The sequence below is a fragment of the Lepeophtheirus salmonis genome, chromosome 1 (genome assembly GCF_016086655.4).
Source record: "Lepeophtheirus salmonis chromosome 1, UVic_Lsal_1.4, whole genome shotgun sequence".
Classification (NCBI taxonomy): Eukaryota; Metazoa; Arthropoda; class Copepoda; order Siphonostomatoida; family Caligidae; genus Lepeophtheirus; species Lepeophtheirus salmonis.
Genome location: NC_052131.2, coordinates 32,039,415 through 32,060,006, shown reverse-complemented (window position 1 = coordinate 32,060,006; position 20,592 = coordinate 32,039,415). Strand labels below are relative to the sequence as shown.

The following is a 20,592-nucleotide window of genomic DNA, read 5'->3' as shown; positions in this document are numbered from 1 at the left end:
TAATGTTTTAAATTTTTATTTAAAAAAATTTAACAATATAAATTTAAATTATTATTTCAAATTATTTTCCTAAAAGTTTAATTTTCTGTAAATAACTATGGATTTATAAAGTTTTGTCGCAAAAATGTAATATTTGCAATTTAACTTTTGGATTTATTTCCAAAAAAAATTCTAATAACCAAGCCCCCCTCCCCTCCATTAAAAAAAAATACATTTATATATAATCCTGTGGACTCCCCTGTAATTACAATAGATTACCTGTTGGCTCTGGCGTATTTTGCTTTAAAATCCGTTTGATTTCTTCATACCGACTTAGAATCTCGTTTGTTTTCTCATTGTCATTGCAATTTACATCCACTTTTTTTATCTAATGATTGTCGATGGATATGTGGGTATAAAAGCTGGGAATTATAGTCGTCTATGTGTTCATTTGTGTCTTCTTCCAAATTAGATAGCCTTTGATTATTCCTTTCTAGAGGCCTTGCATTCATAAAGTGATCTGCTTCACAAGTACACTTGCATTTATTTTGTAACCATGGATTTCGAATTAATGCTTCTGGACTCACTAATCTCGTTTTTTTATTAGCCCCCACATTTTCAATTTCGTTTAGGTCATTTATCGGATTTTCTGGAGAGGTTTCACTCAATAAGGATCGTTCTTCTAAATCCTCACTTCTTTTTAAATCGTCGTCTAGATGAGTTTCTTTACTTTCTGAACTTTGGAGACCATTATTGGGGTTATCCTCGGATGGATTGCTGATATAGCATGAAGTCTTTCCCTTTTCATTTCTCTCAATTTTAATTTGCCATTGTTCAAATCCTTTAATATTTGTATTTCCAATGTCAGACGGAACCTGAGCCGATCTAGATTTCAAATTGATTCGTCTTTTCCTCCCATACTTTTTCATATTAAAAGGCTTTCGAAACACTGACTTTTTTGTCAAATCGTTTTCAATGCCTCCACAATCGCACTCCTTTGAACATGAACAGAGACGGAGTCGTCCAGTTTGGATCATGCATCTCTTTATAATATAGAATAGTGTATAATAAAATCATGAGACTCTGAAAGATCAAAATCTTACCCTTTTACCCTTATACTTGAAACATGTGGAGTTCCATCCATAGTATTGAAAGTACTTCAATACCTCTGATTCTGTGGGTTGAAGACAAGGAGTTCCATCCAATGCATGGCACTCGTCTTGTTTCAAACCACTTTGTGCCCAAACTGGAAAGAGGAATGCGAGCAGCATAGACAAACCGAAACTAATCCTGGCCATGTTAATATTATACAATGGAATTTATAGACTACCGAGGAGTTATTCATGACTTCAAAAGACATTTATATCATCAAAGGATTATCATGATTATATTACATACTTTGTAGTGTATTAATGGATCCATGATTATCTACAAAAAAAAAAAAAAGTTGCAAGACATGTTGCTCTTCCACCTGGGATTGTTCCTCATCCTGAGAAGAGGCCGAGGAAAAACACAGCTTTGAAGCGACAGGATCATATATGATTCCTTCTTCAGGCTCATTCGAGTTGCCGGAAACATACTGAGATATGTAAATGATGTATCCATATCGTTTAGCAAAAAACTGAAAACACTGTAATATTATTTATGTCTCAGTGAATGATTTGTAAAATGTTTCATTACCAGCACAGGTGTTAAGATAGCTAATTTATTTACTCTTATATTACTTTCTATCTTGTTAAATATTACTTTTTTTCTTATGTAGCCCTCTGTATTATATCTCGCCCTCTAATTATTCATTCTTTAGTTGGGTAGAATCTGCAAATTGTACTACCAACTAATTTTGGGAATTCTTTATAGTGTTGTCTTCAGTTGAGTTAGTTGATTTAAACCGATTCGTTTAGTGTCTACTTTAGTCGATAAATTAGAAAAGGAAAAGAAAGAATGATAAAAATTAAGAAGCCCACCGCCCCTTTATTAACATTTTAATTTTCAAACATATATTCATTGTTTTATTATTTCAATGCTATTATTATAGAAAAAAACGACTTTATTCATGTGCCTCTGAATACAGAGTGGGGACCGAAAACTTATAGCAGCATTTAATTACGATTTAATCGCCGTTATGTATAATTACCAGGTTTTACGACGTAACCAAACGACAGCTAAAACAAAAATATTACAAGTTATGTATTTATCATTATATTCTTCATATATCTATGAAATTTCATATTAAGACGACTCAAGGAAACAAATTGAGCAACAACTTTTAACATTACCTCATAGGACATAGCTATCTTGTTTTTTTAATATAAATCTTTAAAATTGCTAAAAAATGTCTAATAATAATGCCTAAAGAAAAATCTATACAATCTACTTTGGTCCTATTTTTATATAGGTTAAATTGTGGTTTATTGGAAAATCCCTTACGAACATCCCTAAAAAACTCTAAATATACAGTCTGTACGGAAATTAGGATAATATCACAATTCTGATAAGGTTTATAACTTTTGCCTCAAGAATAGAACTTAAAGTGTAGTGCATAAGATTTAAGTCCAGAGAGCTGGGAGGACATTCTTCCTTTGACAAAAGTTTGAAAAATCGCAAAGAGAGAGAGCCCTACCTGATCAATGCAGTGTGTTTTGAAGGAGGCTTAATCCTGCTGGACGGTCCAAAGCTGTTTCCCAAACTCTTGCTTGTCTCAGGTTTTGACATGAGCCTCGAGAGCATCCTCCAGTTAGTTCTTGGCATTAACCAAGACAACAGATCGAATAAAGACCAATAGCGTCTTTCCCCATCTAAAACACCTGCTCAGAGCATAACCAATGCAATTTTTTATTATTTCTATCCTTGATTCTGACCTTGCTCTATACTCAGTTAATTTGGAGATTAAAGGCATTTTGTTGGGTAAAATTCTTATCGTACGTGAAAACAAGGATTGGATGCGTTTCCACAATAATTTTTTTTTACCAACTCAAGAGGTAAATCCAACCTTTTTTCATTGTGCCCTCAAAAAGCAATTGTCCAGTCAGTTTTTATATGACAAACCCATCAGGTCTTTCTTAAAAAGTTCATGTATGTTGGTGTCGTCCAAATCGTAGTCAAAGAATCAAGTCTATACAATGATTTTTCTCCAACACGTTGTTTATTGAGCTACGTCTGTACATAATATTTGAAAAGCTTGAGCGATAATAACAACAAGTCAACTCGGGTTATTTCAAACTTGAAAATCGAAACATCGTTTGAATTGATTCAAAAAATCATCGACTCTAGTCAAATCGAACTGAGTTGATAATTGTTCGAATTGACACAACACTATAGGCTCATCCTTGTTTTTTTTAAATTATCTATATTAGCTTTATTTTAAAAGCTTGAGAGGAAAGGTAGTCTCTTCGATTTTCTTGCTAAAAAAAGATAAATACATAAATAAAACGAAAACTTATTAGTTGCTAAAGTTGAAGGCAAAACTTTTTTTCCTCCTCCTACAATTTATATCGTTGGGCTTATCAAGCAAGGGGATCAACAATATATCCAGTGTTCATATGTTGTAATAGTTAAATGAGTTTTTTTTTAAATGCTAATAGTAAAAATTAAAGTAATATAAAGACTTAATATTTTCTTAAAAATGCATTAAGCTTTTAATAAGGCTTAGAATTGATTCAAAATATAATTTGCACATACCATATTGCATTAATTAGGGATTTTTATTTATTTTTTGAATAACTTAAAAAGTAATAAAATAAAGCATTAAATGTAAAACAAACACTCAATTTTTCTTTGATTCAAATAAACTCCAAACTGAGAGCCTTTAAAGTGCTGACATTTTAATTTGGGGGACTATACCAGTCCAAATATGTTGCATTTTAAATAAATAATTAGCATTGATCAAAGGTTTTTACTGTTTTGGAGTGAGGAGCTCCTCTCCCCTGCGGATATTTAATAATTAGAGACTTGAACTCAATGAGTGTAGCTCCGTCGTTCCTAGAGAAGGAAATATACTTAATATAAAGTCATATAATGGGGGTATTATATACGGTAGGCACACAACCTGCTTATTATCTTTCTATGGCTTTAATCAAGCCCACGGATCCTGGGTTCGTTTTGAAGTATTTGGAGGGGGCTAAAATGCTTTGTGAAGTGGTGACAGTGGTTTTTAACCTGTTTGGTGACCTTTCCGTAGAATTAATCAACCAATGGCCCAGAGTTTATTTTGGAGTGCTTGAAAGGGGCCTATATGCTTTTGAAGTAGTGCCAATGGTTTTTAACCTGATTGGTGTTTTTACAGTAGCCTAAATTAACCCATGGGTCTGGGGCTCATTTTGAGTATTTGGTGGAGGCCTAAATGTTTTTTGAAGTGATAGAAGTGGTTTTTAACCTGCTTGGTGATCCTTCCGTATAATTAATCAACCCATGGGTCAACAATTTCTAGGTGCACAACTGGAGTCTTGGAATAGAGGAGGGATTATCATTTTACGATTAAGTAATATCTTAACGCTATAATTAAGTAAAAGATATTAACATATATTGATAAGAACAATATAAACGGAAATTTAGAGACAAGAATAAAGTTAATAAATATAATTTATAAATTTTTTATTATAATTTACGTAAAATATTGATAACCTTTATCAAGAATAAAGTTTACAAAGATGATTTCAGTAGGACTTATAATGTACTATTGGGAAAACAAATAAAAAATAATTTAATAAATAAACTGACCTCTTTGTTTAAGTTTCAAAATTCTGTAAGAAGCAGCTTCAAACTGTATCTTCATGTTGAGTGAAGATATTCTTTTAAAAATAATGACTCATGCAAACTTCATTAGGACTTCTTCAGGCCATTCTGAAGGATTAATCTTGCGGACATTAAGGAAGTTAAGTCATTTTTATTTCGATCAATTTCATCCTGATGAAATGCACAAAAATATCATCCAATTTTGGCTCAAGGATAGAAAATCATCAGGCCATCTTTGGATAGATGTAAAATCCATGAAGAGGATGCTGAAATTCCATGGTTATTCATACACGTCATGGCTGCGAGTGAGGAATAAGTATTTTTAAGCCATTTTTAATCAATCAGGTAAATTATGATAGGTCTTGAGCGCTGGTATCCCATTTGAAATTTAAAATTTCTGTTGAGTGTGTTGTTTTAGAACCATGAGTAACTGAAAATGTCTCCAGATCAACTTAAACTTCCTTCTCACTCATTACATATTCATTTTCTCAATATCCGAAAATTGAGAGTTGCTTTGGAATTGCTTTTGAATTTGACATTCCTTATCCATGTTTTGAACTATCTCTTGAAATATTTCAGTTCGTTCGTCCATTACAGACCCAAGTTCCACTACTTGTCTTTTAAAAACCAGTCTATGATTTTTGGTGCATAAACTCCCAGGAAGATGAATGAGAGTTATCTCCAACCAGAATTCTTATTCTTAAAAAAAAGTTTTCGAGACCGTCTTGATTAAGGCGAGCATTAAGACAATTCCTCCATTCCTATTGTCTCAAACTATGCTCAAAATTGAGTAAGATGATTTTTGGCTTTTATTTTTATTCAGCTACAATCAAAATCAATTATGTATTTCAATGGCGTCACATGTAACGGCACGCTTCTTTTCCTCTATATTTTCAGTGGCCTAGACCTGGGTACAAACCTTCAATAGATAGCTTTTGATTTTTAATTTTACATTGCTTTTTGATGGGAAAAAATATCGTTCAAGCTAAGTAATGCTTTAAAAGTATTATGGGGACTTTATTCAATAAAAATAATAAGAAAATTGAAAGTAATACTACATAAATAAGTTTAAAAAAAGCTCTTGCTTCTGATCTATTTATAAATGTATCTTCTTAAATTTCCATTTCACTATACACAATAGCTTCGTTAATGAAGCAATTGTTTTGTTTTTTGTCTGAATATATGACAAAAAGTCACTGGGTTCACTGTATATAGTGCTCAATGATGCACATATATAATATACATGCAATTTAGTAGTATTAATGAAATATTGCAGGTATGTACATGTATACATAAGCACTATTTATGTTCGTTTTTGTTATTCTTGTACGTATATGTTAAAATTTAAATAAAATAAAAACGCTGGTAATGAATTTTGTTTGTTATTAATAGTGAGCGCTCTTAAGGTTAAAGTACTTATCAGTCATCCTAGTTCAATCCAATAAGAGAAGAAGAAATCTGTATGGTTTCAAAAACAACTTTTCAATTCCAATAGAAAATTTAACAACACTTATACCCAAATATATTTTGACAGCATATAAATAATAATGTACAGACAGTACATTAATAAATGATAATGAGTGTTGATATTTCTGAAATCCTTTTTGTTTTTAAAAATAAATTTGTTCTTAATATTGTTTTCATAAATCTTACATATATTCTTTTAGACAATTATACCTTCCAAAACTCTGTCATTGGTAACTTATACAATTAATGACTAATAGAAGGAGATGCTTATGTCGAAAATCAAAAGCGATTTTCTTAAGTTAATTCATGTATATGATAAAACTTTTTTAAATGTTTCATATCTTTGTCAGATATTTATATATAAAAATTATTTAAACAGATACTTGTCAATCTTTTTAGCTCATTGTCTCCAACTATTTTTAGTAATAAAATCACGCAATTTTAATTAAACTATTGGCTTCACCAGACTCCAAATTTACATCAGAATCTGCAAAATAAAATTTACTTATTGAAGTGAAAGACAAACAAAAAACAATATGAATTACCTTAAAAATATGTGCAGAAGATTTGAAGGCCAAGTAATGAGCCGACACAAGATAATTACCAATCGAAAAAATAAAGAATGGGGCTCTTGCTATAAAAGAGGTGTTTATGCTTCAGTATGTAGATGTTGACAAGCTTATGTAAAAAAAGAATGATATATTCAAATTCAGAAGCCATTTGGTCGTCAATCATTGAAGTTAAAGCACTTACTTCTAATCATGAGACCCGTCAAGTTCCCATTGACGTCTATCCTGACTTAGGAAGAACTTTTAGAATCCGTACATTATCCGATAATATATCAACAAAAAAAATTATTAATAATTATAAAGGATTTCAGTAGAAACAAAAATGGTTTCAGTTCCTATCAACAATTAAAGCCATTTATAAATTACTTTTGCATGCACATTATAAGCAATAAGACTTTCAAACATATTTTTGAATATGATTTGCAAAATTTTAAACTTGCCATTATTAGGAAAAGTTTTATTTGAATGCAAAAAGATGTATTCCTCTTTTATTAGAATGGAATTCTAATACAAAAAAGAAAAAGAAGAAAAGACTTCTTTGACTAAACCACATTAATGAGAATTTTATCCTTCGAATGAGATACACAAATAATAGGTTTTTCGAATAAGAAGGGGGACGTTGTGAAATTGTGAACCCCAAACAGCATGGAATTGAGTTTGAGTCAATTAAGATACTCTCTAAGGAGAGAACCTGAAGGAAAAGTCTTCAGAAGCTCACCCTCCACTCAGAGCAAAGAGATCCGATGAACTTGACTGCCTCTTAACAAATAACGATATTTAAAAATTGCCTATTGATTTGAATTTGATACTTCATTTAATTTTACACAAATTATTTTTTTTTAGTTGAATTGTCTATTTAATTAAATTAAAAGAATGGATACGATCATGATCAATCTAGAATAAGAACCTTGCATTCAAGGAGCATGACGTAAAAACCTTTTTTCTCAAATTTACTTTAATTTTTACTAGTTTTATCCTACTTCTATAATGTCTCGTTGAGAAGATTACCAAAAAAAACTTAAATCATGGTCAATTATAGAATATGTCCACTTAATATCGACTTTGACTAACGAAAAGGGTGTTTCCATAAAATATAACACCATTTATTAGGGGGTGACACGCTTTATGTTGAAGAACATAATAAAATTGTTCAATTTATTTTGATGAAACCGGAATAGGGGAGAGCATTTCCGTTTTTGGTATCTTGATTAAAAATTAGAATGGCACAAGGCTGTTTTTTGGAACACAACTTGACAACTATATGTTTGGTATTTGGAGTCAATGACACACGACTACGTGAGGAATTTCTAAGTTGAAATTTATCTTTACACTGTAATTGATCTTCCTTGTTATATTTAGTGACAACACACGTGCCTACCATTTTTCTATATATTGGATGTGATGTTAAATTTGCATCTGTATTTGTATTTATGTTAAGTATATATTTGATCAATGATGACTGTTGAAAAGTAAAGATTAACTGATATGTATAAATATTCAAATATATATTTTGTTGTTGTTTTTTGAAAACATTTCATTTCCTTTAAAATAATAATTAGATACATTTATTGGATCTTGTTTAAACGAAAATATTGTTTAATCGATTAATCTATTCTCAAAAATTGAATGAATATGTATTGAAATGTATAATTATTCATTCTTTTATAAATATTATTTGAAATTGTCTGAGAAATTAGATTTTGCTGTACAAAATCAGTAATTCACAATGAAATATAATTTTAAATACAGTTTTAAGCTAAAATAGATACCTGCTAGAGTGGAAAACCTCCACTAAAATCAAATTGATTTATGCATGTCAATTTGTTTCAAAATTACGATCAAATATGTATTTTTACGTCTTGTGTTACCTTGACCTCTCGAAATTTAATGGCCTCCTACTTTAAGCATATAGTTTGTAACCCATTCTTTGGGCCAAGTTTGATCAAAATTGATCTGTAACTTTTGATGTGAGTCTCGTGAATGACAAACAAACTGAGGAAAATATAACCTTCTTTCAACTTTGCTGACGTACGTAATAACACATCTTTTAATAACTAATTCATTTTCGAGGATAAGAATATATAATCTTGTTTAAACTACTTCAAAAAATAATTTTCTTTTGGTTCTATGCCTACTAGAAATACTTTTTACTGAGATAAATTCTTCCACATTAAAAGTATATGTTGATAATATGCAGGAGAAATTCAATTCGGAAAGTAAATATCTAATTAAATATAATTGAAAAAGTGTTCTGACTTCGTAGTAATTTTCTATAATTTATGGTTTTACTAAACACTTCTTACCTGTAAATCACCAAAGAATGATGTTACTGCAATTAAGGAGGCTGAGTATTTATAGCACTTGCTTAAATATCCTACTAATCACAAAGAAAATATAGTAGTATTGATTAGAGCTCAAGTAAAATATGACTTTCTACTCCAATTACCATTTTTTCTATCCGAAAAATCAATGATGAGAAAAGATGCTGAGATTGAAATTAGTAACTTTAACTATAATTTTCCGAAGAAAAAAATTATCGAGGCTTATTACTTGAATTAGTAATATTACGAGATATGTATTTATATTCTTTGAAAAAGGTATTACATAGTATATAATTTGTTTTTTTTATAAATTTATAGGAATTCAGGGTTTTCCCTTGGAATTGGTGTCATTTAATACTCATTCATTGATAATATTATGAATTCCATATATAATACCTAATTATTATTTAGAAAATAATAATTAACAGTTGGCAACAAGAAAAATAAAGAAGATATTTATTTTTTTAAACTTTTCCTATCCTTTTTCACAGTAGAAGTTGAGAGTAGATAAAAAGCAAGTCGTGATATAGAAGGACCAAGGCTTAGACAAAGTTTCATTGCATGAGGGGGATTTAAAACTTCTTTATTTTTCACAAAACCTTTGTAGTGTGTATGTATGAATTTTAAATTTATAAACTTTGTATAAAAAGAGAAGCGAGAGAAGAAAAGATTTGGAACTGCCTGGAAAGAGATTTTATTCAAAGGGATTTAGATGGATCTTTCGTACTAAGCAATTGATATAACAATCCGGCTCTTTCCTCAGAATAATAATTTTCTATTTGGGTATCCTAACCACACACAGCCTGTAATCCTTCCTTGTTCTGTTTACAGGATCTTGCCTCTTTGTAATTCAGTTGGTGAACGCATATCCTTTAATAGAAGCATAGTTGATTTTGCAGATCCTCCTTCACATCCATATATTTCATAGTGACTTATGACCTCGATAATCATTGCTTCTATACTCAGGAATACATAAATTACTCCTGATCTTCTACGGAATCATTGTATACTTTTATAAGAATGAAGACATTTCTTAAAAAGACAAAAAAAAAAAAAAAACATGAACTAAAAGACCCAGTGAGGAACAGAGAGAGCAGAGCTATCATTCTCCGCCCACAGTTCTTTCATTGAAATGATTGAGTCAATTCCTCCTTAAGTCAACTCTGATTCATCTTCCATATTGAGGAGTTGGGAAAAAATTATGAATTCAGCTCCTGATCTAGAAAAGTAGAAAGGTCGGTGAAAACTAACAAAATTTCAAACACATAGGGAGAAGGGTTCCCAATTACATTTATTTATAAAGGGGTTGGGTTAAAACATAAAACAAAAGCTTTTTATAATCACATCCCGAAATTTTAATGTGACCTAACTGAATTCAGTTTTGAATCCTCCCCCCCCCCCTTTCCCCCAACGTTTATTTTCGTAAAACAAGTAGAATCATATAATAATTAGATATATCATTTTAAAATCCACTTATAAATTGTGGTAAAATTAATACCAGCACACACACTTCTAGTTTAATAATATCCACTAGCAAGAAAATAATTATGTAGGATACAAAAATTAATTAAGTAGAAAAAATTAATTACACAATTCTATAAAAAAAAAGAAACAACCCGAAGGCATTGATGAAATGTAATTTCATGTTGTTTATAGTTCTAAATCAATATGGCATCACAATGTCATTTATCCTCGTTATACCAGGGTAAGACACTATTATGCATTTGCTGATGTAGAGACGCTTATATTGCCATAGAAGGTCATTTCTACTCATGTGTTTATATAACAAGCTAATTGTATCCTTATTAATTAACTAATTAACTCTTTAATGTTCAATGAAATATGTTGACTATTTAGTTGTCGACCTGAAAATGTTTTAATTACACACATCAAAACTCTAGGTCCTTATGTTAAGTGTAAGATGATGCTCACATGATGTGAATGTCCAACTCATATAGCACTTCAGAATAATTACCAAGAGTGTGTACATTTGATGGAAATCCAGACGCACATTGTAGGATGGCACATAAAAACAAAGAAACAAAATGTGTTCTACAATCCATGCAAAAATCCAACTAAAGGATAGGGAAAAAAAAAGACTGGTAAAATCGAAAAACATACCCATATAAACATTTAAATATCAAACATGATTATTCATTAAGTTATGTATTCAGCAAAATATAGTTCATTGAATAATATTACTCTACTTAGGTACTATAGTAACAATAAAATTTTTTAATTATTATTGTTAAGTTAATCAAATTAGAGGGTAAAACTAAAAAAAAGAAGAACAATCAAAAGAACAAGAGCTTTTACATCTCAATTAATATCAACAAATCTATTCAATTCTAGCCCGATGCAACAATAGAGAAAACAACATAGTTCGTATATATTCATAGCCCATAAGAACCAACAAGGGAAGATTCTAATTATTTAAATGTTGGAACATAAACTTATCATATTTATTATATAAGCCACTAGGTAAAAGCAAAATATCAGTTACAACCTACAAAAACCAAAACTTATTTAAGAGGAGTTAAAACCGTCTATGCGGTCTGGTCTTTGAGGTTCCTCCAAGTCCACCATATTTAGCTTTGGATTCAAGGAAACTTATAGGCCCATCTTGGATTAGGCCCATTATTTTATGCAAATACTTTCTGATTACAATTCGAAAGGTCTTACAGTCTCCCTTGATAATCTTGGATTTTGTCACTCCATAGAGGTACCGTGTTGTTACATTGCTTTTAAGGATGTGTACGCGTTGTTTATTCAAAATCATTGCATTATCGAGCATTTGAGTTTCAATTTTAGATCATTGATCATATCCACTCTTTGTTGCCCAAAACTAGAGTAGCGTATACCTCCATACTTGTAAAAACCATTTAGTTCCATAGTTTTGATAGTACCATCCGAACTAGTTAACATTTGGGATGGGTCAACGTACATGAGACCTTTTTTATTCCCTTCTATGATAGACACAGACCCTACTTATTACTATTCAATGATACCCAACTTTATTTACTGCAATTTCAAAAGATTATAAGTAGACCTGAAGGATTTTAAGGTTGTTACACATCAGAATAGTGATATATTAGTGATAGTATGAAAAAATATAAGTGACCTCTGAATTTATGAAGACGTCTTTTGAAATCTCTGAATGGCAATTCAATTTCCAAACTTATTTAGTCGGAACCCTCTCCCAAACTAAATTTATTATCACCATCAGGGAATATTACTCTTGTAAAGATCAATGATCTCCACACAAATAAATCAATGACAGATAATTACTAAATATTTATCATAAGAGCTAATTAAAAGGTTATTTTAGTATTGATTGGACAAATAAATAAAAATAGAACATTAATGATATTCTTCTCAATGGAAATTATCTACTAATCTATTTTTCGTTATTATTATATTTACATATAAAATTATTGTCCGACAATTAGAAGTTTCAAAATCTTTTTATTATCAGTTAAAGAACTACTATAGGTCTGTATTACAAACTGTTTAAGCAATATGAAAGTAGGAATACTTTAGAAAATTGGATTTCCGGAGTATAAATTAATTTCTTACTCAAATATATATCTCAAAAATAAGCTTATTCAAGTATAATCTTCGTTTTGGTTGGTAAAATAATCATATTGGGCTCTATATCCATTATATTCAAAATAAGTGACTAATTAAGATCTTATTGTATATCCATGTTGTTCCCATGATCCTATAATATTTAACGTATAATATTCACTTATTTTTAGTATATATTTGATTTTTCTGCTATACTGATGGGTGTGTTTATTACAAAATACATATACTTAATGTTATGACAATTATTCATATCATAAATGACTTAGTTCAAAGATATAAGGTAACTAATAGAAGTATGCCACATTAATAAACGTAGTTAAACATTTGTGAATAGATGTTCTACTTTTTTAATTTTTAACCCTACACGCGTAAGCATAAGAATAAGATGTATGTATGTGAGTCCCCTTTATATAGTCCCAGTCAGTTATTAAAATTGTGTGTATAATGGGCGTGTTTTAAAAAAACATACAAAAATCATTATGGTAACCCTGACAATTAGAGGAATATTTTGAAGGAGATCAGCTACAATCAGTTGTGACAAGGGAGGAGGTGGAGAAGGAATTAAACAAGCATATTGCCAAGAATTACTCCCATGTCAATCCCCAATTCTATTATGATTCCAATATGGAAGTACAATTATAGTTTCAAAACAAATCCTCAGAATTACACATTGTCTTTTATTAGTACACACAATGTCTAATCAGGTTTTTAATATAATTAAATATATTTAGGAAAAGAAGTTCACTACCCAGGAATTTAATAATAATGACAACTGCACAGTATGAAAAGAAAATTCATACTTCAGATTACCAATTCCAAAAAAACCTGCATTTACATCACTAGTCCCAGCATACATCAAACCCTTTTTGATTTTCTCCTCAATAAAAATTAAAACAAGGTGACATTACAGCTGAACCTCGCTTCTGAGAACCAAATACAGTTCTGTTAATGAAATCTTAATTATTTACACTTCAAATGAACTCCTTTGGTGTTAGAACTATTGAATGATATAAAATAAAAATATTGCTAATACTTCTAATATTGTAAAAGAGTTGATGGGTAGCAACATGAACTCCTGGTCCAAGAGCATTTGACCCCCTCAAATCCCAGATCTGAATCCCTGGGATTACTCCATTGGGTGGAAAATTGAGAAGAAGGCCTTCAAAGTCTGCCAACTGAATATTGATGACATAAATAATAATTATGTACTTTTTATAGTGGTAAATTCACATTTACAGGAATATTAATATCAGGGGTGTCTGCATAGGTGGAGGCTTTAGGTCCCTCCCAATTGCAAAAATTGACCTTTAATTTGCATAGCCGTGTTTCCAAGATACTTAATCCGTGGACCCCTTCCATAATTACTATCACCTATGGGAATGGAAAGTTAAAATCTCATTTTTAGCGTTCAGCGTTTCGTTCATTGAATGTATGTTCCATGGAACGCCGTTCAATTTTGCATTCTGTTCACAAGCTTGTGTACATAAATTGTTACACTTTAACATAAAAATAAGAAACACCGCCCGCTCAACTTGGCAACTACAACAATGATAACTACAAAACTACGTATCAGGATACAAGTAGTAATAAATGTAGTAGTATATATTATAGTGATTTCTCTCAGCAAATATGTCATCTCTAAGTTACCATATTTTGTATGACATTTTCTAGGATGGTTTTTACGTTCACTCCAATTTGGAAAATTATCATTTTCTCATCACTATAGTTATGTGATCAATTAGAATAGGTAATAGAATTATTTATTTTGACCAGCCGTTTGACAATCTATTAAAGGTTTAGGATGTCCTATGAGGACTTTATTTATGTCCATGGATTTTTTTTAAATTTCAACAGATTCACTCGATCGATTTGTACTTTAATCAATTCCAATTAAATCCATATTTCTCTTCATCTAAACTCTCTTGAATGAGATATTGTTGTGAAAACATTTTTTTTGACACTTTTGCTCCAAAAAACTTAAAAATTCCAAGTCGTTTTTTATTTCCTTAAATAACCATAAAACATTATTTTCTTCACATTTTCCCAGGCTTGGATAATTTAACATGAAAGTTATATATTTTCGTAGAATTATCAGAACAATAAATTTAATTATAAATCTATTTCGAAAACACGTTGTATACATCGAGTTTAACAAAGAGTTCCTTAACTAACTAATTTTTATATTTTTTTTAATTCTACAAAAGATTTATGAATAGGATGACAGCTCTAATTAGATATCATTATTATTCAAGTAACTTGTTAAAATTTATGAGTAAACATTTGCACTTTTGAACTGTATACATAATGTTCTCAAAATTTCAGCTACTTTAAAAATAAAATATGTATATATATAAATATAAACATAAACATGTGCAAATTTTCATGTCATTCACAAAAAAATGACAAGAAAACAATTTTGTCATATATTTTTTTAAAGGAGATAATTAAGTCATTATAAGTCGGAAACGTCAATCAGTATAATTTGTCATACTAATTCTTAACAAAATAATTAGCAAACACAAAGAAATAAAAACACGCAACAATAGTAAAAAAAATTATTTAACAGAACCTTTAACTTTATAGAACTTGTATTTTTATGTACGTCATGTTACATCAAACTTTAAAATATATTTGTAACTTCATAAATGTATTGCAATCATTGTATATAAAGATGTAAAACGAGTTCCATGGTCTAGAAATAATAATCAATATATTAATTAGAACTATTAAATAAAGGTCAAATATTATGTCCCGTGCTAAGGGAGTTTTTGCATAAAAGACTCTACTAAGGACAACAAATCAACGTAAAAAGTAATTGACACATTTTTATTAGAATAAATATATTAATATTATATCATATTTGTTGTATAGGAAATTTCATAACTTACAACAAATTTACACTATAATTTTTTGTCAACTGTCGATTTTTCTAATACTCTTGCACTTTAATTAATTATAATTCGTGTTCTGAGCAACGTTGATGCATTTGCTTCAAATATGATCTTGTTCATCGGTGAGCAATTCCTTATTACTGTTCCATAATTAACAGTAACATACTTTGGAGAAATCACTCACTCCTAGCAATAGATACTGGCATTTAGAAGTATTCGACATATAATAAAGTTAAAATTGTATATTCAGAACTCAAATTAGCTCTTGTACAGCTCTGAAGAATTTTTTTACTACTATAAATTAAGAATAGTCAAATCATTGTTCAGAATTTATTTAACGAAATTGATTTTGGGCCTTTTTTCTATATTTATTAATTTAAAGGAAGGTCGCAAGATACAATATAGTTGGCGTCGTGTGTTTTAAATTTGAATTAGCTCTTATTGCGCAGTGACAAAATTTATTAAATAGTTAAAGGTCTCACAGCTTGGAAGTATTCACTAACTTATATTGGGCCATTTTCAATCGATATTTTTGTATGAAAGATTAGGATATACAATTAAGTTAGCAAAAAACTGTAGTCCCTTCAAGTTAGATCTCGGTTTGGTATAGTTCAGTCCTGCCTATCAGTCCTAAAACTTATAAAGTTGGTCTTTGATGACATCAAACCACTTTATTTATTATATTTTTAATTAGTTTTAGTCCTGACAATCCAAATAACTTATCCAAAGACTGGACTGGACTGTACCGAATAAATAATGACTGACACAATCCTAAGATAACGACGTTGATTGAACAAATACTTGAAGCAAAAGAAAGTATTATATTAGTAAGGATCAAAATGATTCTTAATGATAATCTCTTAGCCCCTTAAAATTTATTTGACATCATGGAGAAAATAGGATTTGTAATCTCTTATTAAGAGTAATATTTTTTGATAAGATGATTGGATAGGTTGTGTGACTTATTTAGATTATATTACTATGTCGTGGGAAGAGAAAGGAATGAGTCATACTCATTGCCATCTAGGTCCTACTTTATAGACAGTAGACCATACAATATAATATGTACGTACGCTGTAGTACATTGATGATGTGATTATCCAAGAGAACTTCATCTATTACGTAATAATACACATTCAACTTCCACCCACTTGTTCTTGTAGGCTTATTCTATTATTGAATAAATGAGGTAAACAGGTAATTTTGTATCAATCTATCTCTATATATATATTTATTTATGTACAATGTACATACACATACATAGATACAATGTAAATATCCAAATGGGAACATTTGTATGTGTTATTTATTCGACCCTATTATTTTAACCTCTATGAAGTGTCTAAGCTCATCATCCATGCCAAGGGTAGGCAACCTTTGAGATATGAAGAACCAACTTCAACATTTATAATCAATGAGTGTGGCTCTATCAACAATATTCTTAAAAAAACACACACAAACTACGGGAATATGCTCTAATTTGTGCGTGCCAGTGAATATATACCTCTGCGTGCCATAGGTTGCCAACGCGTGATCTATAATAATAAAGCAAAGTTTGATATTCTAGCTGTTTGATTGTATTTATGGATATATGAAAACGAGTCAAGGAGTACACTCTGTATCAGAGTCGTCTACAGGATTATGTGTGTATATGTATATTTATTTGATTTTTAGAATTTTTTGACAAAAAATTCCAAAATCCTTCGCTTCATGCCAATCTTTTTTTTGTCATAACTGAAGTATCGAATAAGGAACTTCTTCATTTTGCTGATTTTTTTTTTTTTAATTATGCAAGTTAACGAAAATTACGGGTAACAATATCTGAAATCGAAGTATTTATTTAGTAGATAAACAAGTATAGTTTATGCTATGGTTTGTTAGACTTTCATTCATTTTTTTAACATAAATGACATCTAGATTAGTTTAATTTTGGATTGTTATAGTCATTAATACTTTTCAGAGCATCTTCGTATACAAGGATCAGTCTTCAATGAGGATAAACTATATTTGTTACTTACCTGAGTCAACATAATAAATAATATTCTTTAATGCCCCTAAGATATCCTTATATATTAGAAAAGCCAATAGCGTGTTCAATATTTTTGCAAACAGTGGTCATGCATTAATATATTTGAAAAAATCTTTATAAATACTTATTGATATTATCATATAATCTTTAAATTGGACATGTACATCAGGAAAATAGTTGCAGGGAGGGGTGTTAATATCAAATTTTACCATCATTTCCTTTCTATGTTTTTCCTCATAATATTAGCTTAAATAAAAATTTCTGAGCGTTTTTCGCTGTATGTCTTTAGTGATTAATACATTGCATGATTCAAAAGATTAATATATACTTAAAGGTTTAGCGTACACTTAAAAAAGTTCATGTACATATTTGTTGAAAAAAGTTGTGTGTTAAAACTTCCAAAATGAAAATAAAAAAAGAAAAAAATCGATACAATCTTCAGATTCACAACGACCAAGGTGAAAAGGTGGAACGGACAGATAAAAAAAGTGCTGTGTATCGACCAACTGTAGTATCGAATGTAACAGCTATGTGGTGGTTCCAAAAATTCGGTTCTGGTCATATGGACGTCACATATACGCTGGTCCTCAGAAACTGAAGATTATCGTGATAACCGCTTGTAATCATTATTATAAGTCTGGCTTAAGAACAATTTCGATGTATGTGTGCCACACGAACTGACGCACAACATGAATTACTGTACAATATTAATGATCACTATCGATGCCACCTCTGAAGCTTACCTTTTCAGTTAGTTATTTAAAGGATATAAGTAATATATTACTGTGGTGAAACTTAGCACTTTTAATAGTGGTATTAATTATATGTGTGTGACTCTTTAAAAGTAAAGGAATGAGTTTCTGAACAGAAGCAAGTCTTCGGAAGTCCTTATTTTTTCCTCAAATCAGGAGGGGGATAAGTATCTACTTCATTCTTGTCATTTGGGATTCAAGGTATCAAATTTTACTCCGGGACAGCAAGTGTATTTCCTTATTTATAGTGGTAGAGGATATCTCCCTCCTTAGGGAAGGAATTTTATGAGAGGAAGATGAAAAACACCAAACTGATCCTTCATTAATTTGGATGGTCGTTTCTAACCTCCAAATTCATCAAGGAGGGATGTAAGAATCTATCTAGCTGGATACAGTTCAGGATCATCAGTGCAAGAGTTTTCCTAAATTACAAACTACAACCTCAATATATATGATAATATCTACGATATTTTTATAAATGATCAAACACTTGAGATTTTCGAGGAAGAGTTACCAGCATAAACGACAGAGAAATATCATATTCTATGACTATACATATATAAGCTTATAAAGTTATTGGGTTATCTGGCGGGATGGTTTCCCTCACCACTAATGAAATTAGCTTGTTAATGACTCCTCCTCAGTGATTTTCCTGACCCCATTAATTCCAAAACTTACTTTCTTTCTTTGGTCATTACTCCAAAACTTTTTAAAACACATCCATGTTCACTCTCAGTCAAGTGTCAAATATGTGGGGTGGCATGACGTTTCTTTTTCTTTGGAACATCCTTGAACCCCCTTATAATAAGTAAGGTATGCATAATGTTTATTCATTATTTTTAACTTTACCTTAAATTTTCATCTATTAGTTAAAGTCAACTCTAGTTATTAGTTGCGTCTACATTGTCTTATTTTTTGAAATGAAATAGTAGTCCATTTAAAGCATGGATATTACATGTCCACTGTGTATCAAATATGTCCCAGAAAGGGTGAGTAGCTTTTTTGGTTGACAATCTAAGCAAAAAAAAAAATTCTTCAAAGCTGCAATCATAATTATTTCATTCTCGAAGACAAAAGATATAAGTATAAAGTAATAACTACTGTTATTTCGGGTGTTACTGCAGATTGGTTTTAAGTAGATAATGTTTACAAAACAAATGAATTTAATTATAACGCATTACTTGGAAATGTTATGGACAAATGTTACTTACCTGGCTAGGAGGTAAACCGTGATCAATAAGGCGGTTCCTCAGGGGTGAGGGCCTTCCATTGCACTTAGGTGGGCTTGACCTCCTCCATTATCCCAAATGTTTTGTAATATAATAATAATACTTTGAAATTTGATCTACACAAACAAAAAAAGTTTATGCTCTTGACTCCTGGAGGTATATAGTTTTGGAGATGGATATATTGGATCCTTACGGTAACACGGGAAATATAGTGAAAGTGATTACTTTCTTTTTCTTTTTTTTATGATCCAGAATAGTCAGAAATCAGAAAATTCGTCAAAATAAATAAATCATAAAATTTAATATAATTACAAAAAATCAAATCAAATGGTTTAATATTATAACTATAATAGATTTGATAGACTAAAAATAAGAACTAATTCTAATTAAACAAATCAATATTTAAAACAATAATAAGGAGTAACAGTATTAGACAAATCAACAGCGGATTTGTAAATACATAGATAGGGCCTACACCCCACCCCACCCCCCACCCCCCATTAAGGAATTTTCCTTTTTACTATCAGTTTATTTGGTGAGGATGGAAAAATTTTATGTGAAAATGCAGAAAGCTTTTTTTGAAAAAAAGTAATTTGGGCAAATTATGCAACCGATCAAAAAATTAAATATTTGAAATTTTTTGTGAACAGCTCTGAGTTTTTGAAACTTTTTTACAAATTTTTATTTTTTTATTTTTGTGAATAACTGTGAATTTTTTTCCAAGAAATTTAATATTTGATATAAAATTTTTGATTTTTTTTCTAAAATAAGTAATTTTATCTAAATGACTGGATTTTTTTAATTTTTCACAAAAAATTCAGTATTTTAAATTTTTATCCAAAAACAAATATTTTTTTGTGAACAGGCCTTTGAAATTCCAGTTTTCCGAAAAAAATTGAAAAATTAAGTTTTTTGAAAAAAGATTTCAAAAATTCACAACTATTGACAAAAAAAGATGAAAATCTACACTGCAGACAAGAAAATTAATTTTTTTTGGAAAAAAGATCTCAAATTAAGTTGTAAATATGAATTTTTT

General features: G+C 30.1%; 1 protein-coding gene across 1 annotated transcript; it reads right to left on the bottom strand.

Moving 5' to 3' along the window:
• Window positions 1-258: 258 nt before the first annotated feature.
• LOC121127645 (uncharacterized) lies at window positions 259-1,298 on the bottom strand. The gene is made up of 2 exons (XM_040723100.2): window positions 1,083-1,298; window positions 259-1,022 (listed from the first exon to the last, which is right to left on the bottom strand). Exons 1-2 carry the CDS (start codon window positions 1,275-1,277, stop codon window positions 339-341), a joined length of 879 nt encoding a protein of 292 aa, XP_040579034.1. The 5' UTR covers window positions 1,278-1,298; the 3' UTR covers window positions 259-338.
• Window positions 1,299-20,592: the final 19,294 nt, after the last annotated feature.

Coding starts and splice junctions, on each gene's coding strand:
- LOC121127645 (XM_040723100.2), bottom strand. CDS start 1,277: ATGGCCAGGATTAGTTTCGGTTTGTCTATGCTGCTCGCATTCCTCTTT. Junction 1,023..1,082: donor TCAAGTATAAGGGTAAAAGG/GTAAGATTTTGA, acceptor TATATTATAAAG/AGATGCATGATCCAAACTGG.